Below are 23670 nucleotides of genomic sequence, written 5' to 3' on the forward strand. Positions count from 1 at the left end.
TGGACAGAGATGAATTCAATAGTTTTAACTGCAATATTTTGTGAAGATTACTGTTATTGTCATTAGCTCTCTTAAGGTGTGATGCTGATTATTGGATGTTAAGATGGTGAGACAGGTTTTAAACTTATTTTCTTTCTGTTTCGTTTGTGGCTATTTGAAAGATTACTTGGTTTATTAGTGTCATATGACCAATATTACTATAGTTGTATTCCGGAGTAAATGGAATTTTGGGATTATAACTTATTTGGCCACCAAATATGCTTATTAATCATGTATAATGTGACTGATATTGTTATTGAGAACTATTGTAGGGTTAGTTTATAGTGGACTTTTGGTCACACCAACATGGATCTTTTGTGTTGGTGTTCCCTCAGCATTGCTCTGGTATGGCTCTAAACCCATTTCCGATATATATTGTGAGGGAGAGTGCAAGTTTACTATTGATGGAGGTACAAGGTTATTGGAATGGATTTTGATATTGGAATATGAGCTTCAGGATAATATCTTTTGTAGTGTCTGTTTATGTAAGAATTTTCTTTCTATATTTTCCCTCAGTTTTTTGTTTTAACAGTCGCAGGGTTTAGAAATGATGTGGAAAACTAAATAATATTCAGGTCTTTATTTTAATGAAATATTTTGGTGGTTAATCAAAGTTATTTTGAACTTAATTATATTCCTCCTTATGATTGGTTTAATGTGCTTCATCATTGTGGAGGGGGTTTTAGGTTATTAATTGAAGATATGTGCCATAGCTGCTTTGTTCCTGAACACCAATTACCAAAAGTTATAGGATTTTGTAAACTTTTGGACATTTTATTATGTCAGAAGAGTTGGATCACATCTTCATCTTTTTATTCTTGCACACTATCATGTGCGTTATAATTATCACTTCATCTTTGGTAAAGGTTGCAACTTGTTATCTCTGTCAATTAAGCATCTCTTACTTGATATGAGCCCTTTTCAGTTGTATTTAAAGTTAATCTCAGTCCATACATAAATAATGTATCTTAAACAAATTTGTCAAAGAGCATCCCTACTGTCGTGTATAAGTAGATTGGTTGTGTGCGTGGTGAGTTAAGATTTATATCAGTCCCTGTACAACCACTTCTCTTATATAGGAATATGTGTATAGTATCTTGCTTAGATGCAATCAGCATTGTTTACATTTACATCATTGCTGTAGTGCATCTACACATTTACTAGTGCTTAAGTTTGGCATGTTGTGTTTCTATTAATTTAGACACTTATTGGGTTTGTTTCTATTAATGATGGGGCTATTATTAATCCTGTCTTCTTTGTCTAATACATATTGATCTTTTAGGATGCTTTTACGCTTAGATTGATGCTTCTGTTAAATACAATGCATCAATTGAATATTTTGGCTAGATATTGTATAGTATGAAATTCTTGTGAACTCTTTGCCTGTCAGTGGCAATGGGTTTATGTCTCTGTTTGCTTTTATGTAAAAGCTTGCATAGTACTCGTGGTTCTTTTTTTTTTCCCATTCACTTCGAATAGAGAGAGGATGGGCTTCTGCTGGAGTAACTCAATAACCCCATCAACCAGTACGGTATGTAGGTATTTATATTTATGCCCATTCCCAATGTACTTTGAACTCGGTTAGTCCCTATATGGTTGTATTTGTTTTTCTGTGTTTCCTTATGCTTATTTTAAGATGTTTTATATTTAGTTGTTTATGTTTAACACATACATTATATGTTCTACTACATTGTTAATCTGTTTCAGCATTGTTGAAATGTCTAGTCTGGTTATTTGAAAAACAATTTTGTGCAGAATCGTCTTAGAAATCCAGCAATGGCTGGAGGATATTCTCAGCAAGGTTATCAAGCACGACCACCTACAAACTGGGGCACACCTGGGGCTCCTCCAATGCAACAACCTGGGTATGGTTACATGCAGCCTGGAGCATATCCTGGTCCATCACCCCAGTATAACATGTCTCAGCCTCCATATGCTGGCTATCCTTCCCAATCAACATCTGGTGGATATTCTACCAATTGGGACCAGTCCTCTGTACCACCGTCCCAGCAAACTACCCAGGGGAGTGGTTATGATTACTATAGTCAACAACTGTCTTCTCAGCAACCAGCAGCCCCTGGTGGTACAGCAGCTCCAGCAGATAACTCTGGTTACAATTACAATCAGCAAGCAGCATCTGGCTATAACCAACAGGGACAAGGTTATTCTCAAGATGGCTATGGTGGATACCATGCGCCTCAGTCAGGGTATGGGCAGCCTGCATCATATGACCAGCAACAAGGTTACAACTCTGCATCTGGCTATGGTAATGTGACCAATTCAACTCAAGAGGGGCATACTCCCTCGTATGGAACAGGTGATTCAACACAGGCACCTCCACCTGCGCAGGCCTATGGTACCAGTCAACAGCCTAGCCCAAACCCTGCCAGCTATCCACCTCAAGGAGCTGCTCAGCCAGGTTATGGAGTGCCTCCAACTTCTCAGGGTGGCTATGGGAATCAAGCACCAGCTCAATCTGGGTATCCCAGCTATGGGCCACCCCAAGGACAGAAACCCAATCCCCCTGCTTATGGACAGACCCAACAGTCACCTACTGCTGCAGGAGGCTATGGGCAGCCAGCACCTGTTCAGCCTGGATATCCCCATTCACAGCCACCAGCATCTGGCTATTCTCAACCAGATTCAGGTTCTCAACGTGCCCCACCATCCAGTTATGGTGCAGCTGCTCAGCAAGGGTATGGATATGGTGCACCACCAGTTAGTCAACCAGGTTATGGTCAGGGGCCACCATCTTACAACTCTTATGCTGCTGGGTACTCACAGTATTCTGCTGATGGCAGTGCAGCACCAGCTTCTCAGCCTGTTCAACAGAGTGGAGTATCCAAGTCACCCCAAAGTTAGGCAGGCATATGTGGCAACTTGGTATTCAACTGTCAGTTTTTGTTGCTTGTATGTTTGATGACGGTTTATTGTATTCCAGTGGTTTAGGTCTAGTTAGATTTAGTTGTATGTTTAAGACTTCATCTAGTTCTGTGGTATTGTTGAATATTGAGGATGATGATTATATTTCCTTGTCCAATCTTTTTAGTTTTTACTCACTGTTTAAAGCATGTTCGTGCTTCCATTTCCTTGCTGTGGTTGTTAAAGTATATTTGATTTGAAGAACTATGCAATTAATTGGCCGACTTTTTGAATTCGATTATTTATGGTGTTTTGAAATAATCTCAACTATACGCAACTGCAGGTTTCTTCTAGGCGTACTTGGTCATGGTAAATTGTTATAATTAAGGGTTTTTATTTAAAAGTAACGTTTTTGTTTGGTTGAGAGGGATAAGAATAAGCCCACGTTAATGTAAATTTCTGGGTTTGAGCATTTGGTGATCAGCAGCATCCAACTAAACGCACGCAAACATATGTGATCATGGCTGAATTTTCAACAAAATCAAATTTTCCTTTGTTAAATATTTTTAAATATAAAGAAAGAGTAGAAGGTTGACAATTAAAGTAGAAACTAGAAAGTTCATGTTCATCAACTTAAACCACCATACATTTATATTACATGCATATCTTGAGAAAGTAAATAATTATTTGAATGAAGATTGAATCAGAACTTTGTACTACAGTAACTAGTACTACTGAATATAAGAATATTACAATAATTTTATCTCCAAGAATTTTAAGATAAATGATGATTTTCCTATTGATTGACATGGCGAGATTTTATTAGTCGCTGGCACTGCAGTGCAGTGGAAACCGTTCACTGCAGAGAAAGGGAAACCGACCCAGCCCCACCCCAGAAACTAAGATTTACTCTTTAGACAAGCATAAATAAAAAAGAAAACCCAACTACGTTCTCTTCCAAATCGCAAAAAGGTAATTGAATATGCCGTCTTTTATATAATAATGCATTTGTATTTTGATTTTTGATATATACTAGTCATAATGTATAATCAACAAAATGCTTATGTTTTCACGATGATGTCTTCTTAGATAATTGATTAGGGTTTCGACTTAGTTAACTCCGTTTACCAGATTGATAAATTTCAATTATACTTAGCTCCATAGCTTGAAACGTAAATGCAAATTTTGTTCCTCTATTCGCGGTTGTTGATTAATACACCTATCTGTGGCTCCTTAAAGTTCGATTCATTTGAATTTGCTTCCATTTTACGCTTTGGGATTTCATTTGTCTTTATATAGCCAATGTTGCCACTTCTTTTTGCTGGATTAGATTTTTATTTTTTTACACATTTCTTGGTTGATGAATAGTTGGGGTAATTAATGGCAACCAAGCTAGTGCAGTTGCAATCCAAAGCTACTGAGGCCTCAAAGCTTGTAGCCAATCACGGAACTGGATACTACAGGCAGTTATTAGAAAAGAACAGACAATACATCCAGGAGCCACCAACTGTTGAGAAATGTGATCTCCTTGCTAAGCAATTGTTCTACACTCGCCTCAGCAGGTTTCTCACTTTAGCCTGTTTCTGGTCTTCTATGTTCCACATATGTTGATATTATTGTCAAACCTCACTGATTTTGACTTCCATCTTTAAGTTTGTTTCCATTGTGTCAATTTGTCTGGTGTCTTTCAGCCTCTGCTCCATCCATTCTTTACTGGTTTAAACTGGATATATTTTCTCTGTTACTTCATTCAAACATGAACTGAATGCCTGTTGTTTTTTCATAATTGGACAGATGCTTTTTTATAAACTTTTCCTCTGCTTCTTTCTGTCTATTTATATGCACATTCTTGCTGATGATGATTTATAATTCAGATTCTCTGTTTATGTCACCAGTATGTCTATTTTGTTTTGTGATATAGTATTCCTGGCCGTTGTGAAGCATTTTGGAAAGAGCTTGATTATGCCAAGCACTTACTGAAAAATAGGCGAGAACTGAAGATAGAGGATGCGGGTATTGCAGCTTTGTTTGGGCTGGAGTGTTTCGCCTGGTTCTGTGCCGGTGAGATCATAGGCCGGGGCTTTACAATAACTGGTTACTATGTTTGACTGCTGCACCGAGATGAATAGCTTCAGAAGTTGAACCGATTACACTTATCTTAATTTTTGCCTTCTCTGATTGTTGTCATCGTGAGTCGTGACATAACATACATACTATAATCTAATTCTGTGACAAAAAAGAAAATGAAGAGAACTCGGAACAACTCATTTATTTCAATAAACTTTCTTTCTGATCCCAGAATAAGATGCACGGCTTGTTCATTCTGTTACTACTGCCATTTTGATAGTGTCTGATATTTGTATATTCTTCTTACTACTTGGCTATTTTCATTCAGTTTGGTTGAAGAGTTTGCTGGCACTACCTGGTGGGATGGAGCATTGTCTCTGTTCCACATGGGGATTGGTTTTGAGTTTTGATCTTGAGATGTTTACATCATTTAAAATCAGATATTTGAAACACCATTTAAAATGTTGTGTTACTTCGAAAATGAAAATGTAATCTCTATTACTAAGAAGCTAATCTGAAAAATCATCGATCCTGTTAATCTTAAATGTTCTGAAATGGGTTCAAATGAATATTTTTAGCTTTCTCGAAATGATGTCCAGACTCCCCAGGATGCTATGAAGGAAATTTATCTATACTGTTAAATGAGAGAGATTAATCCACATTAGGGGGCAAAATCACTTGATCAGTCAGCTCCGCTGGTTGATTGGCAGTCGCAAATAAAATCTAAGTAGACATATCAACACTGCAATAAAAATACAAAATTGTAATAAAAATACAAGGTAAAAAGGATAAGCACAAATATCTATATCTATTATCAATACATAACGAGAGAACATCAAACAGAAAACCATAAGAACTTTACTGATCACTGATCAGATCTATTCCCTAATTACAACAAAAAAACCAATACCACCTTTCCTGTATAATAAACAAAATTCTTGGTCGATCTTAGTAATTAAAACCCTATACCAGGACACGCCCGCCCACCCCCCCAAAAAAAAAAAAAAAAACCGGTTACCATGTTTAAACTTTTAGTCTTTAAATGGGCAGCTTATACGAAACTCAGCTGTAATACTCCTTTTTAAAATATTTGCTCTCTTACAACTCTTTTTTCACCTTCAAAGGAGATGATTCCTGAATTCTAGTACCATTTTTGGGGAAAAGAGCCAACACAAATGCTAAGATTGAACCGAAGAACACTTTGATAGCATATTCCATAGGGTCGCGCTCATCTTCGTCAGAGATATTCCTTGAGTTAGACATAGCCATAGCTGAAGGTAGGGCGTCTATTACTGCATCTGCTAGATCGCTGATGAAGGAAGAGGTGCAGTTCAGGGCAGGGACACGTCCCCAATTTTCAATGCCAGATTCAAGGGCCAAGTGCTTGTACTCCATGTCGATCTCTTCAAGAGTTTCTATGTGCTCACTTACAAAGCTGAAATTGTAACGAGTACAATTAATTAAACTGTCGACTACCAATTTGAAGCACATATCAAAATTACACAACCAATAAATTAATATTTCAGTTACTAGTCATGTACCTTACTGGAACAGCTAGGAGATTCTTCACACCTTTCTTGCCAAGCTCAACAAGAACTTCATCAGTGTAGGGCTTCAACCATTGTACAGGCCCAACTCGACTCTAACCAAAAGAAAGAAGGGGAAACAAGTAAAAAATGGAAAGCTGAAGCAACTAAACATTTTCGTTCTCCAACTTAATAATAGGGAGAAGATGAAAAACCAGTAATAAAGAAAGTGGGACAGCAGCAGCAGCTGGTGCTCATTATTAAGAGAAGGCTATAAAATGGAAACGAAAACTTATGAAATGGGTTTTAATATCAAACCTGGTATGCCAAAGTATGATAGTTATCAATTCCTCTATCTTTCAAGTTCTGCATGATTAGGTAGATGCACTCTTCCATCTGATCTTTGTATGGATCACCGGCATCCTCAACATAACTGACAGGTACCCCATGGGCACTGAAGAATATCATGACCTATAGTTCCACATATCGAGAGAATCTCATCATATGACCACAAACAAGATATTTCAAATTTTAAAATATACCAGTTTTGTATTCAAGATAACCATATAGAAGAGCAAGTATTAAAACGCACCTCGTCAGGCCTTGAGAAATTCTCTAACTCTTTCTGAATCAAGTCAGCCATGGAATTAATATAACCTTCTCGCTGATACCAGGACCGAATAATAGAAACAGGCAACTTTGACAGATATGCATCTTCCCTGAAATATCATTCTCGCTCAGACTTGGTTTATGACTCAGGACAAATTTATTTACCACAGCAAGAAATTAGAGAATAGAAACTGAAACAGAAACAAAACCTGAAAATTCCCTGGAGTACGCGGATGCTTGACCCAGTTGTAGAGATAGAGAATTGTGGATAAAGTGGCAGCACAACAAGCCTTGTAATCCTGTCTCTCTTAATCTGTATCATGTAACCCAATGTTTTAAATACATTGACTCTTACAAATTATAAAATGGATGCGATATTTTTTATTTTAACTTAGCTGTTAAAGCATAATATCCAATATGCAATTGAAGACTAGAATTCCATGGTAGTTTAACAAACTAGGCATCTCAAGGAAAGACACATGAAAAAAAGGTGACTCTATCTCTCTTTAACTTTTAAGAAATTTTAAAAACTTAACCATAAAACCCCTGACATCAACCAGCAGCAGTTAAATACAAAAAAAATTAATTATGTGGATCATCTCCAGGCCAAAAAGTATCCCATAAATGGGAGACCATTACTGAAAGGGGTAAAACATACCTGCTGAACTGCCTCTTCTGTGAATGGGTACCAATACCGCATTCCAACATAAACATTTACAGGTAAGTTCTTTTTTTCTAGAGCCATTTTAAGTGCAAGTGCCTGCAACAAGTTTTTAAAACCGTAAAAATGGAATTATCAAGCAAACAAGAAAAAAATATTAAATACAGATTGGAGAAAGAAAAAGAGCATAGGTTAAAAAATATAGTTGACTTTGCATAAGAAGTAAACCAAATACACCGACAAAAACACATAAAACACAAAAAGAATGCCATGATAAGGGGACATGTTGCACCTGCTCGTCAGTTATTTTCCGCAGAGGTGAGCCACCTCCTATTGCAGCATATCCTTCTTTACTTTTAGGAGCTCGTAGCACAGAAATTAATTTTGCCAAGGGCCATTGAAGAAACCGAAACAGCCTAGGGAGACGTATGATGTCCTGTATTAAAATACAAATGTTGAAAAGGCATGATAACAATGAAGGAAATGATAGAAGAACTGAAAAAGAGAGATTTGACATACAGGATCAGCAAATAAATTGAACAAAAACGGTTGAACATCATGAAGTGTCTCTGGCCCTCCAAGATTCAGAAGAAGCACCCCGACCTTATCTTCTGCGGCATGTAAATGAGGTTGATATTCTGCAACATTTTCTCCATATGTGCTTACTCCCACAGCACAAAATGTTTTCCCCACTACACTTCTCTTTTGAGCAGGACCATAAACATACGGCCCCCCAACATTGCCAGTTCGTTTAATAGTTGAATCAATACTTAGATAAGTGCGTGCTTGAGATGAAGATCCACTGAGAGACGTGGTCTGAGAGCATGACCTGCTAATAAAAGAATATCAAGTTAATTATACCCCAAAACAAACTTCAATATTTATAATATCAATATTCATTGGCCATTACTCTGTATGGTCCAGCGTTTAATTAGGTTCTAAAAATCACCCGGTTTAACAATCATAACATGCAGAAAATTTGGCAGCCATCTCGAAAACATTCCTTCCAAACAATAAAAAAATGAAAGAAAAAGCATAATAGAAATACTGATACTGAACACCACAGAAACACGGGTTTATAAACAAATGACTCACAATTTTCTGAACAACTATATATTTTCACCACACAAGTAACATAAAATAAAACGAAAAATAACAAATATAACTAATTAATGTGCAATTTCTCGATATGATTTTGCAAATCACATAGTCGCAGATACTACATCTCAACAATTGATAATATTGATTGTTTAAGAAAATAAGAAATGGGTTATATTTTAAGCAGAAAAACGAACAAACGGAGGACTTAGCACATTCTTTAGTTGCAGAAAAAATAAATATAAGCTTATGATACTAAAGAAAATGCGACAAATAAAATAAAACTTCTTTGAAGCAAGAAATTCAAATAGATGATCAAAATATTTGGTGATCACATTAGAATCAGCCGAGTCAATACTACTCAAAGGATCGCATATAGGCTATAGCAGCTAAAGAAAATATATCAATTGATAAAATTCAGTATAATTGTCTGTTTGGTGAGGTTGATACCTTGAGAATTTACGATAGAGTTTATGGGGATGGGAAGCAGTGAACTTCGTTTGGAACAGAAGTTCAGAGCAAGATGTTGCAACCATAGTGTAGATTCACAAGCCTTATCCCAGTTAGAAATAATAAAAAAACAAGAAAATCAACGAGATTTACAATGAGAAAAACGAAACGAGATTTGGGTGTGTAGGGTTTTACTTTTCTTATTATTCGAAGAAATTTAATTTCGGTTTTCAAAGGGTTAGTTGAGAAAAGAAGATTTAATTGATGAGTCAAAGAAAGCCTACTGGACTCTCTCTAGTTATAATTAGGTCTTCTCTCTTTGACCGTGCTTACGCGTTTAAAGGAGGAGACCTGAGCGTGGCCTCTCGTTAGCTCCTAGCAAAACTTTCATCTTCCCAAGTCCCAGCGCAGAAACTTCCGGAGTCGGTTATGCCGTTATGGTCTGTGCTCCGACGTCGTTTAATCTCCAAAGAGGTTGTCCGCTCTTCGCATAATCAAATATATATTTTTTAATTTTTATAAATTTACAAATTAAATATATTTAATTTTAATAAAATGATGACCTTTTGGGCTAAACATGGACAGCCCGTTAAGCGATCATTGGGTTTTGGGCTCAACATCGTGTATAAAATTGATCAAATAGGCTTTTGTCAATCCAGCACTGGAAATTAAAAAACGAAGTAACAAAAGTTACTTTATTGACCCTCAAGAAGTGCTGATATCTTCGTCAATTTCAGTAATTTTATCGTCACAGCGAATTAGGGTTTGAGGAAACCACTATAAATTTACATTCATGGTTTGCTTTTAAATGGCTACAACATCTGCAACACTCACTCTGTCGATTAGGGCAGCCAAATGGCTTCTAAAAGAGCAATTTGTGTTTCAGTTTCGACTCTGCTCATAATGGAGTTCGGAGTGAAGACGAATCTGTCTTATAGAACAACTATGGTAATCAAATCTCTACGTTTTCTTTTGCGTCGTTTATTTCTGGGTATCGTCTATGTGTAACAATAAATCGGCTTTATTTATGTGTCAGCTGCAATGTGGAGTTGAAGAATAGAGTTAATCCACTTGGTGGCTGATTTCATTTGCTTAATTTAATTGGGCAGAGCTGTTTTGCTCAGGTAACTGGGAAAATCTATTGTGTCTTTTGTCTGGTTTACGAAAATAATATATAACATTGAACAAACATATGATTTGAATGTGGCTCCACATCTGAGTCAGCAGCAGGAGCCTTACTCATGGCTACCCGTCTGCCGCTTGGAGCCCATATAAATTTACCGGAAGAAGATCCATGAAACTCATCTCATTGTTGTTTCATGATACAATTACCTGGTTACAATTTTTCCTTTAAAAAAACCCTCTAAGTGAGTAATGGCATTCAGTCAGACACGGGTGTTTGTTTATCAATCTAAAACAAGCAACCTTTTGCATGGTGCCTAAATTTAGCTTCTAACACGATTGGAGGGAGCCTCTCATACATGGTTTCCTTCAAATTTAAAGGAGCTAAATTGTTTACTCTTTGCAACCATTTCAACATTTGAAAGATAGAACAAATTTTTTCTATTGAAAAATTTATTTGTTTCCCAGCTGCAGCAGCTTGGGCTGTTGTCTGTGCCGTCCGGGTACAAGAGTGCTTGCACCCCAAGGTTTAGCGAAAGTGCAATCTAAAACAAAACACATTGATTTTCAAAACAACATTGCCACAGAGTTTAAATCATAGTTCATGAAATCCAGTATCGATAGAAATGGATTCATCTAAGATTGGATATTCATGAGGTTATAAACTCCAATTTTCCAGATAATGAAATATGAACAAATATTAAATATCCATTACAAATGATTTCTGGACAGTTTATTTTTTTTTTTTTCTGGAAAATCTTTTAAGGGAGTTTGTAATTCCATGGTATTGGAGATTGAAGATCGAGAACATAATTAGGAACAGTTTAGGGATCTTTCGCTTTCATTTACTATGATTTAAATGAATTATTTGTTGATTTGGTTTGAAAATAAACTTGTTTTTGTTGTAATTTTAGGGGTGTAAGTCTAATAAAATAAACTGCAAAAGACTGTAAAGTAGAGCTGGTGGACCAGTCCCAAGCAGGTCTAGGCTTGGGTCCGTTTGGGATTGCTTCTAAATGGGACCAGTCGTTCATGGGCTTGGATCATCCTAGGCCCATGAGAAATATGAGGACCCAGACCAGTCCCTAGGACTGGTCCTATGGGTCCAAGACCGGTCTTATGGGTTTGGATAATTTTTTTTCTCCTTGTTTTTTTTTTTTTTTATATTGTAGGGGTGAAATAAAGTTTTATAAGGGGTTTTTAGTATTTTTCAGGGGTAGATTAGTAAGTTTTTATAATTTTAATTAATTTTAAAAAATAATAAATAAATTAATAGTTAATTTTAATTTTTAACATAAATTCACATTTCACATATTCATGCTTCATAAATAAACAATTAAATAATTTTTTTATCGTTAATAATATTTACATTATTCTAGAGGTAGGCATTTTGGGACTGGGTCCAAAAACCTAGCCCCGAAACCTGATCTTAGGATTGGACCTTTAGGAGGTCTGGTCCCAAAACAGTTTTGGGACCAGGCCTCCATTGGGCCCTCTTCCAAGGCCAGGGCTTGGGCCCAATTTTTTTTTGTATTTTTTCAGTTTAGTCCCTTGCATAATTATATAAAACCTTCTATAAATTTTAAAATAAACATAAATTACAAAGGTTAAAATAAAATTTTATAAAATAAAAAAAAAAATTTACTAACCGTTGACTACTATCAACGGTTATAATTTTTTTTTTAATTGTTGGCTAGCAACCAATGGTCACTGTCAGCTAACGGTTTAATTTATATTATAACTTTTTTTTTTTCATTCCCCCCTCCCTCCACAACTACACTATAAATAACTCTAAAATTTTTTATTTTTTCCACACTAATCAATCTATGGGAGGTTTTATGTAATTTTTTTAGTTTAGTCCCTTGCACAATTACATAAAATCTCTTATAAATTTTAAAATAAACATAAATTACAAGGATTAAAATAAAATTTTACAAAATTTATTAAAAAAAAAAATTTACTAACCGTTGGCCGTTGCAAACGGTTATAATTTTTCTTTTAGCCGTTCGCTACACTGCCAGCCAACGGTTATAATTTATATAATAACATTTTTTTTTTCATTCCCCCCCCCCCCCCCCCCCCCCCCCCCACCACCCACTACACTATAAATAACCTTAAAATCTTTCATTTTTTCCACACCAATCAATCTCTCTACTCAAATCTCTAATCAAATTCTCATTCATTTATTTGTTTTCCGACCCAAATAAATAATCCAAATCTCTAATCAAATTCTCATTCAATTTATTGTTTCCCATACCCAAATAAATAAATAAGAATTGATTGGTGTGGAAAAAATGAAATATTTTAGATTTATTTATAGTGTAGTTGGGGAGGGGGAGGGGAGGGGGGGGGGGGGGGAAGGTTATATATATAATTATAACTATTGGTTGGCAGTGACTGTTGGCTACCAGCCAACGGTTAAAAAAAAAAATTATAACCTTTGGTAGCAACCAACGGTTAGTAAAATTTTATTTTTTTTATAAATTTTATAAAATTTTATTTTGATCCTGTAATTTATGTTTATTTTAATTTATAGGGGGTTTTATGTAATTTTTTTAGATTTTTTCAGTTTAGTTCTTTGCATAATTACTAAAACCCCCTATAAATTTAAAAATAAACATAAATTACAAGGGTTAAAATAAAATTTTCAAATTTATAAAAAAAAAGAAAAAATTTACCAACCGTTGGCAGCATTTTTTTTAAACCTTTTTTTTTTCATTCCCCCCTCCTCTCCAACTATACTATAAATAACTCTAAAATCTTTCATTTTTTTCACACCAATCAATATCTCATTATCTCAATCTCTCTACTCCAAATCTTTAATCAAATCTCATTCAATTTATTTGTTTTTCGGACCCAAATAAATAATGAGAGAGATTGATTGGTGTGGAAAAAATGAAAGATTTTAGTGTTATTTATAGTGTAGTTGGGTGGGAAATGAAAAAAAAACAAGTGGCTAGCAGTAACCGATTAAAAAAAAAAATTTATATGCGGCCAAAGGTTAGTAAATTTTTTTTTAATTTTTTTAAATTTTATAAATTTCATTTTTACCCTTGTAATTTATTTTATTTTAAAATTTATAAGGTTTTTTTTTTTTTTTTTTTTTTTTTTTTTTTTTTTTGTAATTGTGCAGGAGATTAAACTAAAAAATCCAAAAAAATTGGGCTCGGGCCTTTGAGGAGGGCCTAAGCCTCCTAGGATCAGGTTTTGGGGTTGGGTTTTTGGACCCAGTCCCCAATGCCACCTCTACTGTAAAGTGAGAAAGTAGACTTAAGGGGGTTGGAATGAGAATCTTTGAATAAATTTTGTGTTTAGAATGACAGGGAGGGGAGGTACAATTACCCTTTTTTGTAAAGTTATCCCTTATTTGAAAATTGGTGAGCTGCATTCTTTACAATACTCTCGTTTTGAATATTGTATATGGTGGACCTCCAACAAATGTCAAGTGAGGGCAATTTGACAAGTTGTCAAGTTGGGATGCAAGTGGGAGTTATGGCTTCAGTTAAAACACACAAAAACTTGAGAGATCTAAAATAAATTTAAGAAAGCTTTTGTGCGTTTTAGAATGAAGAAGGGAGGTACTTGTAGTTGTCACTTTCCCACACTTGTACCCTCTAGAGGTGAGAATTTGGGATTGGACCCAAAAAATTGATCATAGAAGGTTTGGTCCTAAAACTGGATCGGGCCATGGAGGAATCCCAGGGCCCAAACCCTTTTCTCCTTTTTCAAAAACACCTTTGAAAAATATTAAAAAAAAAAACCTTTATTTTTTTTAAATAGACAATAAAAATGCTGGTTAAAATGATATTTTATCAAAAAAAAATTAATTGATTTGATCGTTGGTTGCTTAACGGTGACCATTGGTTGCTAGTTATTTTTTTTTTCTCTCTCCCCCCAAACCTCAACTATAAATTAACCCCCATGTAAAAGAAAGAATAGGTTGGAAAAATATTTTGCATTTCTTGCGTCTTGTTTGAATTACAATATCAATATATATAGAGAATTTACATGAGAAGATAAGTAGCAGTTGTATAAGATAATAACAAGATAAGAAACCCAAGGAAGATAAAGATAAGTAGTTGCTGAGATTTGAATGAAGATATAAATAAGGCTTAACAGCCCCCCTCGAGCTGTCGATTCTGCAGGCAGAAGTCGTAGTTTGTCTCGGTGTCGTTCAAAGAGCCTGCATCCTAGCGGCTTGGTAAAGATGTCAGCGAGCTAGTCATCACTCGAAATAAATTTAACTTGAATCTTGCCTTGAGCAATCAATTCACAAATGAAATGATAGTCTAATTCAATGTGCTTTGTACGAGCATGAAATATAGGATTAGAAGTTAAGTAAATTACTCTAATATTATCACACCATAAAGTTGTTGGAGAGGAACACAAGAAACCAAGCTCACTTAGTAAAGAGCGAAGTCAAACTAATTCGATTGATGCATTTGCCAAAGCCCGATATTCACTTTCAGTAAATGATATAGCAATATTGGGTTGTTTCTTTGCTGTCCAAGAGATTAAATTATTACCCAAATACACGCCCCCCCGCCCCCCCAAATCGCTATCAACAAAACTCTGCAATTGCGTATTTAAATCCTTGGAGAGGAACAAGCTGAGTGAAGTAGTATGACGAAGATACCACAACAACCTTTTGAGAGCTTTTCAATGATCTTCATTAGGACAATGCATAAACTAACATAACTTGTTAACATAAAATGCTATGTCCGGTCGTGTCAATGTAATATACTGAAGAGCTCCGATAACTTTGCAGTAGGACTCTGCATCCAAGATTGAAGGAGCGGAGGACTGCTGGCCATAGGAGTGGCACAGGGTTTACTGGCAAACATCCCTGTCGGGTTCAAAAGATCCAACACATACTTTTGTTGGGACAACCGTATACCTTTTTGCAAATAGTGTACTTCTATTCCCAAAAACTAATGAAGAGTTCCTAAATCACGGATAGGAAAGGCTACTTGAAGCTTCTGAACAAACCAAGAAATTTGTTGTGGATTGGAACCTATTACAAAAATATCATCAACATAGACCAAAATAAATAATTTTGATTTGTCAGTATTCAAAATAAATAATGAGGCATCTTGTAAAACCCCTCTCTAGCCGGGTATTTCCTAAGTATCTCTTGGCCATTGAGAACGTAGAAAAGACACACCTAGGAAATGAGTTTGTTTCAAAACCTATACGTTTGTCTGTTTTGTTTTTGGTTTTTTTTTTTTTTTTTTTAAAGCATGATATTAAATATGCCATATCCATAAAATGATTCAAGAAATTTAGCTTCCTACAAAATTAATATCATAAGTATATAATATCATTTATTAATATCATTTAACCTTTCTCATTCATTTGACAAGGAAATGGTCATACTAGGTTTATCAAAACAAATTTACTTTAACCTCCATAAACCAAAAACTATTTGATGTTATTTTACAACAAAAATTCAAAACATAGCATAAGCATTCCTTCATGTACATGTCATTCCCCAGTAGCCTCTCTCAGCGTCAATCCTTACCTGCAAAACATTTAAAAAAAAAAAATTCGTGGGATGAGCGATAATCGCTCAGTAAGGGAATATGACCATTTATAAACCATTAAGGTTCATTATACAAGTATATTACTCAGGATCTTACCTACCTACAAGACATGACCTTCATTCATTGACATTATCAAGTTCATAAAACATGTCATACACTTTGGACTTTTCTCATAAACATAAGTCATAACATAACCATATATAATATAACATAGAACATATATGACTTATGCAATATTCATAAACATGGCATGCCTATTTCTTTTGTCTTTGTACTTGATGGTTTCATTGGTCTTTATTATCTGATCGGATTCATTTGAACCATTACCTTGTTCTTGGTTGTCACCTCAAAGGACTCATGGTATCCACAAAGGTTTCATTCCTCTAATCTTGGTTTATACCTCAAGAGACTCATGGAATTCATTCTTTAACATTTCATAAATTTTTAATAAGTCAACTAAATAAGTTATATGCATTACCATTATGAATGCAAACATATGGGATAACATCTCTGATGCTCAATCATACTATTCATTCATTTAACATGTACCCTGAGCCTATTGCACAATTCATCAATCAATTTAGCAAAACTCCATGACATGAATATTTTCCTATTAAATTCATTAACTTAATTCATTCGATTTCTCATACAACACAATTAATTTCAACAGTAAGATTATTAAGGAGGTGGATGCTATACAGTTTGTCACTTTTCAAACAATTTTTTCCTCATATTTCAATTCGAATTGATTTTTGGTTAAAACATAAAAGTTTTAGGTCTATTTCTCAACTTTTTAATACTTCAAGAATCAGCTCAATCAGACTTTTATAACTTTAGTTATGACTGATTCAGCGAAGTATGTATAGTATAAGTCTTAAAAAGCCAAATCCGAATTCTAATCATTTTTAACCATGCCACATTCATTTGCACATTCATAGTATTCTCCATATCATTCTAAGTATAAAAGACCATAAAAACCTCCCTTTTATAGAACTAAAAAGTGTTAAAACATCGTCCAACTACAATTCTCTTAATTGGCATAATCATCCTCCATATGCATACATACACCAATCAACACACCCATTTAAACAATCAATAATCAAAACATAGCATCACACTCAAATTAACATAAATATATGTAAGTTTCATCAACCCTAGGTGTTATCAATTGTAGTCATAAGAGAGATTTTTTTCCTTACCTTAGTATTCAAAGCATAAAGACACTCCTTCTTAACTCCAAATGTTCACCATTTCTACCTTACACACAAACCACTTATGAATTTCTCTTTTAACTTAAAATAACAACAAACTAGGGTTTTAAAACTCACCTTAAACCTTGAAACTGAAGTTCTTTAAGTGTGGATGGTGATCTCCTTCGAAATTCAACTTGAAATCCTATGAAAATTTTGAGAGAGGGAGCTTGAGTTAAAGCTTTTAATGGAGGAAAATAAGACTTGAAAAAGAGAGTTTGGTGTTATAAGAGTGTTGGCCGACTTAACCAAGAAAATATCTTATAAAGGATGGCTTTAAAAAGAACTGAATATGGAGATTTATTTTCTTTTATAGGAATAGGCAAAACATTAATGGACATAGCAGCAACATCAAAGGCATAATGCCAATATTTAAAGGGAGCATGACTATGAGCAAGTAAGGTCAAGCCAATATCCACTAAATGTCTTATTTTGCATTCGACAATGCCATTTTGTTCATGTGTATATGGACAAGCAATACGATGAATTATGCCGATAGATTAGAAGAATTTATTTAATTTTTGGTAATATGTAAAAGAAAGAATAGGCTAGAAAAATATTTTGTGTTTCTTGTGTCTTGCTTGAATTACAATATCAACATATATAGAGAGTTTACATGAGAGGATAAGTAGCAAATGTACAAGATAATAACAAGAATGAGATAACAAGATAAGAAACCCAAAGAAGATAGAGATAAGCAGTTGCTGAGATTTGAATAAAGATAGATAAAGATGTTGTGATTTGAATAAAGATATAGATAAGGCTTAACCCCCCAAAACTCCATTTTCTTCACAACTCAATCTCTCAATTCTCAAATTCTTTTTAATTTAATTTATATTTATATTTACATTTATTTATATTATTCAATTTCTTCTATTTTTTTAATTTAATCTATTATTCATATTTTTTTTCATTTTAATTATTTATTATTTTTTCATAAATTCATAATGGATTCCTGAAATTATCCATTCGGATGATCATTCTCAAATGAGTTTTATGTTTTATCCACCGAAGAAATGGAAGGGTTTGATCCATTTCACCATTTCCAAAGGCAACAACTACAATTCCACAACCACAAATGGTCGGGACTGGGTCCAACCAAATAAAAGTGAGCTGCGACTCCACAGTCTGACCGTCAAAGAGGGTCGTGTCTAGGGTATGACAATTCTTCACCAAATCAAAACGTCCAAAGCCAAATGGGTTGGAGGAAGAGACGTGCGAGGAATGTAATTTTTGTCCAACCATTATCGGCACTGAGAACAAGACCTTGACGATACAATGACACCTGGAAAAAAAGCACCCCCAATATATGTAGTAGTCCTACCAATCCGATTCAACTTAAACTGGACTCGGTAAGCAAATTCAAACTCAACTTAATTTTAATCTACAATCATTAACTCTCTCAAAAAGACAATACAATGCAGTCAGAGTATGAGAGTGCATAGCAAAATTTATATGTGTTACAGACTCTTCTGTTTCTTTATCTGAAAATCCTTATTTTATGAAAATGATTAAAAATGTTTTTTGTCCTTTCTAATTATACCTCTACTAACAAGGGTAAATGTTGAATAAAAAACATTTTTTAATCATTTTAACAAAATAAAGATTTTTGTCCCTTATAATTGTATCTCCATTAATAGGGTTAAATGTTGGACAAAAAATATTTTTAATCATTTCAACAAAATAAATATTTTTCTCCCTTCTAATTGTATCTCTACTAACAAGGGTAAATGCTAGACAAAAAATATTTTTAATCATTTCAACAAAATAAGAGTTTTTGTCCCATATAATTGTACCCCTACTAACAGGGGTAAATGCTAGATGTTGACGCTTGATTTTAGACGCTAACGACTCGCACATAAGAAGCTCTAAGCGGACTTAGGAATCACACGTGATGAATCCATGAGATTTGAATATGGAGCTGAGATTATATATGTTGCAGAAAACGTAAATAAAAGATTGGCGAGATGGGTTTTTATAGTGGTTCGGATGCTCAACAAGCGACTCCTACATCCACTGTTATTTTATTGATCTCTGACTATTTCTATGATATTGCCCAGAAGGCATACAAAGATAAAGAAATACAGTGTTTACAGAGAGATAATGAAAATGAAGGTCAAATCTCAGCCCAGCCCAGCCCCTTTCTTCGGGAAGAGGAGTGCCCATTTATACACCTTTGCACTCAATGTAATGAGTGTTTTGCAAGTTGCCTTGACACTTGGAAGACTCTCGTCCATTCATTTCTTGAAAGGAGATATGGTTGGTGAGAATATCTTTGAAGATATAGGCTTGGTAGCTGGTACAAGAAGACATTAAATGAGCTGACATAGGCGTGACTTTTGAGGCATAACAGAAGCCCTCCAGTTTTTGAAGTGCGTAATCGCGCTTCAGAAACTAAGTCTTTGATATGAATTGCTGTAGTCTCGAACTGAAGAACTCGAACTGAAATCTGTTAGGAGCTTGACCTGAAAACAAAACGAGCTCAACTTGAGAGCAAAACGAGCTCAATCTGAGCTAAACGAGCACGACCTGGGCTTGACCTGAACGCATAACGAGCACGACTTGGGCTCGATCTGGGCTCGTAACGAGCACGACCTGGGCTTGACCTAAACGAGCACAACCTAGGCTCGACCTGAGCACATAACGAGCATGACCTGAGCACATAACGAGCACAACCTGAGCGTGCGATAAGCGATCTGGCCACGTGATCTGGGTGATCTAAACACGTGATCTGAACGATCTTAAACGTGCGATTTGAGCGTGCGATTAGCGATCTGACCACGCAATTGCAGAATTTTAACCTGTGCGATCTGCGATCTGGCCACGCGATCGGAGAGCTCTGACACGTGCGATCTGAGATCTGGCCATGCGATGGAAGCTCTAATGCGTGTGATTAGCAATCTGGCCACGCGATTGAAGAGCTGATGCGTGCGATCTACAATCTGGCCATGTGATCGGAGAACTCAGACACTTGCGATCTATGATATGTCCACACAATCGGAGAACTTGGATGCAGGTTTGAGAATCGACCTGCATGGGCCACCAAACTGTTGACGCTGGATTTTGGACGCCAACGACTCGCATGTGAGAAGCGCTAAGCGAACTTAAGAATCACACGTGATGGATCCATGAGATTTGAATATGAAGCTGAGATTATATATGTTACAGAAAACGTAAATAAAAGATTGGCAAGAGAGGTTTTTATAGTGGTTCGGATGCTCAACAAGTGACTCCTACATCCACTGTTATTTTATTGATCTCTGACTATTTCTATGATATTGCCCAGAAGGCATACAAAGATGAAGAAATACAGTGTTTACAGAGAGAGAATGAAAATGAAGCTCAAATCTCAGCCCAGCCCTCTTCTTCGGGAAGAGAATTGCCCATTTATACACCTTTGCACTCAATGTAATGAGTATTTTGCAAGTTGCCTTGACACATGGAAGGCTCTCGTCCATTCATGTCTTGAAAGGAGATATGGTTGGTGAGAATACCTTTGGAGATATGGGCTTGGCAGCTGGTACAAGAATACATTAAATGAGCTGACATGGGCGTGACTTTTGAGGCATAACACTAGATAAAAAGCATTTTTAATCATTTCAACAAAATAAAGATTTTTGTCCCTTTTATTGCCCTCTATTGATGTGGGTAAATGTTGGACAAAAAACATTTTTAATCATTTCAACAAAATAAGGATTTTTAAATAAAGAAATAGGAGAGCCCGTATATGAATTATTTTATGCACTCTCGTGCTTTGACTTTATTGTATTGTCATGTTGAGAAAGTTGAGGATTGTGGATTAAAATTAAGTTGAGTTTGAATTTGCTTACCGGGTCCGGTTGAAGTTGAATTGGATTGGCGGAACTGCTACATATATTGGGGGTGCTTTTTTCCAGGTGCTGTCGTATCGTCAAAGTCTCATTCTCAGCGTCGATAACGGTTAGACAAAAATTATATTCCTCGCACGTCTCTTCCTCCAACCCATTTGGCTTTAGCCATTTTGATTTGGTGAAGAATTGTCATACCCCGGACATGACCCTCTTTGACGGTCAGGCTGTGGAGTTGCAGCTCGCTTGTATTTGGTTGGACCCAGTCCCAACCGTTTGTGGTTGTGAAATTGCAGTTGTTACCTTTGGAAATGGTGAAAATAGATCAAACCCTTTCATTTCTTCAGTGAATGGAATGTAAAACTCATTTGAGAATGATCCTCCGAATGCATAATTTCAAAAATTCATTATGAATTTATGAAAAAATAATAAATAATTAAAATGAAAGAAATTGAATAATAGATGAAATTGAAAAATGTAAGAAATTGAAAAATATGAATAAATGTAAATATAAATTGAATTGAAGAGAATTGGAATAGAGAGATTGAGAGTTGAGTTGTGAAAGAAAATGCTGGTTTGGGGGTTAATTTATAGTTGAGGTTTAGGGGGAAAGTGAAAAAAAAAAAAAAAAAATTTCCTCCCCACATGACTATTGGCCGCTCAACGATCAACTAGCCGTTGAGCAGCCAACAGTCGAATCAATTAAAATTTTTTTGGTAAAATATCATTTTAACTCCAATTTTTATTGTCTATTTTATAAAAACGACAGGGTTTTTTTTTTTTTTTTTTCAAGGGTTTTTTTAAGAAGGGGAAAAAGGTTTGAGATCGATCCTAAGCTTAGGGCCTTGGAGGAGGGACCGAACCATGGCTCGAGCCCTCCTCCATGGTCCTGATTCGGTTTTAGGATCAGACCTTCTAGAATCAGTTTTTTGGGTCGATCCCAAATTCCCACCTCTATTGAAAACATCTTAAATCTATAACCAATTAAGAATTAAGTCATTAACGTTTAAAAATTCATTTATATTTAATTAATTAATTAAAAATTTTACAAATTACCCCTAAAAAAATACATAAACCCCCTACATAGTTTTGATTAAGTCCCTAAATAGATATAAAATTGGGGGGGGGGGGGAATGAAAATTTTTAGGCCCATGGGACTGGTCCCAAGAACCGGTCCAGGCCTTGAAAGTTTTCATGGGCCTATGATCGATCCCAAGCCCATTTGAGATTGGTCCCAAATGGGACCTGTCCCATTGGGACCGAGCCTAAACCTGAGCTCGGTTGGGTCTGGTCCCTGCTCACCTCTAATACCCTCCAGCTTATCAAGTTGCCCCTTCACTTGACAATCGATGACAATTGGTGGAGGGGCATCATTTACAATAGTTTTGTCTAGATCTATGTTCAGATTGCAAATGTGGGTTGATTTTTTTTTTTTTTTTTATTGATGATTGGAAGTGTTCGAGCCAAGTTGCGCGTACTTCAGCTAATCTCCTAGGTTCTAAAATGAAAGATCGAGTAAATCCTCTAAGTGGTCACCTCTATTAATGTTTGGAGGGATTTGAACTCAAGAACTTATATTAAATCTCTTTGCTCTTTTATCATCAGGTCACTTAGTGGTGCTTCTGTACTTATGTCGGTTGATTGTTGATGTTTGATGGGTTGTTTTAGTGGATTTAAGTGTTGCAGTGCTTCCGGCAGCATGGCTGCCTAATAAATTCCACAGAATATTTTTCTTTTATGCTTTTAAGTTTAATTTTATAAAAAAAAAATTGTTGGATAATGATAAAGGTTTAGTTAGATATAATTATTTAATGAATTCTCTAGGAAGACTTGACAGTTACTCCAACTTTGCTTCTGATAGAATTGGAGCCTGGAGTCCTGGACAACAAAGGGGTACGGATTTTTTGTTTTTTCTATCTTGGGCCATTCGCCACTATTAAGCCTCATATTCCATCTATTTCCCTTCCTGACTTCTGACATCTGTTTTTGTTTTGCAGATTGATATGATGACTGACAACTATGGTGGAAAGCTCTTGCTCCATAACTTAAATTTGCTGAACTAGGCTCTTCTGTTTTATATGTTCAGTCTATACAAGGAGTCAAGGATCATAGAAGTAAAATGAGATATAATTTGTTTGTGTTGCCACACCTACATCGTCTTAAGTAAAAGAAATATATTTTCTAGTTCCAAGCTTATTCTTTGATCAAAGGTAAACACTCTATGATGAAGACAAATCACCAAAGATACAAAGGATTAAAATTTTGGATTAATGAGATTCTTTTCACAAGCTAACCATCATGCATGTTGTCTATTTGGTGGAGTCTAGTTGGCTAAATGGGCGGCAGAATTGACTGTATAAAGCCTTTGTTTAAAAATATTGAGAGAATTGCTAATAAGATTTTGTTGCATTTGATTCTTTAATTTGTTTATTCACTTTGTATTTGTAGTTTAATTTTTTTTTATAATTTAAATGAATCACTTTATTATTTAATTTTTCAAAGTGTTTTTACATATATCAAACGAAATGTATTATATATTACACAAAATATAAGTCACATGTTTATGCATGCAGGACAGGCACATGTTACCTTGTGGAAAGTGTTTCATAACACATC

At 35.3% G+C, this 23670-nt stretch overlaps 3 protein-coding genes across 3 annotated transcripts; 2 read left to right on the forward strand and 1 right to left on the reverse strand.

Moving 5' to 3' along the window:
- Window positions 1–1815: 1815 nt before the first annotated feature.
- LOC116123270 (calcium-binding protein P-like) lies at window positions 1816–2901 on the forward strand. Its single transcript, XM_031409064.1, has one exon. The coding sequence runs from the start codon at window positions 1816–1818 to the stop codon at window positions 2899–2901; it is 1086 nt and encodes a 361-aa protein (XP_031264924.1).
- An 867-nt stretch (window positions 2902–3768) lies between these two features.
- LOC116123292 lies at window positions 3769–5107 on the forward strand. Its single transcript, XM_031409083.1, has 3 exons — window positions 3769–3873; window positions 4270–4463; window positions 4823–5107. The coding sequence occupies exons 2-3, from the start codon at window positions 4282–4284 to the stop codon at window positions 5007–5009; spliced, it is 369 nt and encodes a 122-aa protein (XP_031264943.1). The 5' UTR covers window positions 3769–3873; window positions 4270–4281; the 3' UTR covers window positions 5010–5107.
- An 844-nt stretch (window positions 5108–5951) lies between these two features.
- LOC116123290 (ferrochelatase-2, chloroplastic-like) lies at window positions 5952–9637 on the reverse strand. Its single transcript, XM_031409082.1, has 9 exons — window positions 9313–9637; window positions 8284–8593; window positions 8057–8200; window positions 7762–7863; window positions 7313–7416; window positions 7087–7213; window positions 6813–6965; window positions 6510–6610; window positions 5952–6403 (listed from the first exon to the last, which is right to left on the reverse strand). Exons 1-9 carry the CDS (start codon window positions 9396–9398, stop codon window positions 6067–6069), a joined length of 1464 nt encoding a protein of 487 aa, XP_031264942.1. The 5' UTR covers window positions 9399–9637; the 3' UTR covers window positions 5952–6066.
- Between the last annotated feature and the right edge of the window lie 14033 nt (window positions 9638–23670).

Source organism: Pistacia vera, unplaced genomic scaffold (genome assembly GCF_008641045.1).
Source record: "Pistacia vera cultivar Batoury unplaced genomic scaffold, PisVer_v2 Contig141, whole genome shotgun sequence".
Taxonomy (NCBI): domain Eukaryota; kingdom Viridiplantae; phylum Streptophyta; class Magnoliopsida; order Sapindales; family Anacardiaceae; genus Pistacia; species Pistacia vera.

Excerpts from the sequence above, each read along its gene's own strand:
- LOC116123270 (XM_031409064.1), top strand. The coding sequence starts at position 1,816 with ATGGCTGGAGGATATTCTCAGCAAGGTTATCAAGCACGACCACCTACA.
- LOC116123292 (XM_031409083.1), top strand. The coding sequence starts at position 4,282 with ATGGCAACCAAGCTAGTGCAGTTGCAATCCAAAGCTACTGAGGCCTCA. Across the intron at positions 4,464-4,822 it reads TTCTACACTCGCCTCAGCAG|TATTCCTGGCCGTTGTGAAG; the intron begins GTTTCTCACTTT and ends TTTGTGATATAG.
- LOC116123290 (XM_031409082.1), bottom strand. The coding sequence starts at position 9,398 with ATGGTTGCAACATCTTGCTCTGAACTTCTGTTCCAAACGAAGTTCACT. Across the intron at positions 7,417-7,761 it reads CAGAAGAGGCAGTTCAGCAG|ATTAAGAGAGACAGGATTAC; the intron begins GTATGTTTTACC and ends TACATGATACAG. Across the intron at positions 6,404-6,509 it reads CTCCTAGCTGTTCCAGTAAG|CTTTGTAAGTGAGCACATAG; the intron begins GTACATGACTAG and ends TTACAATTTCAG.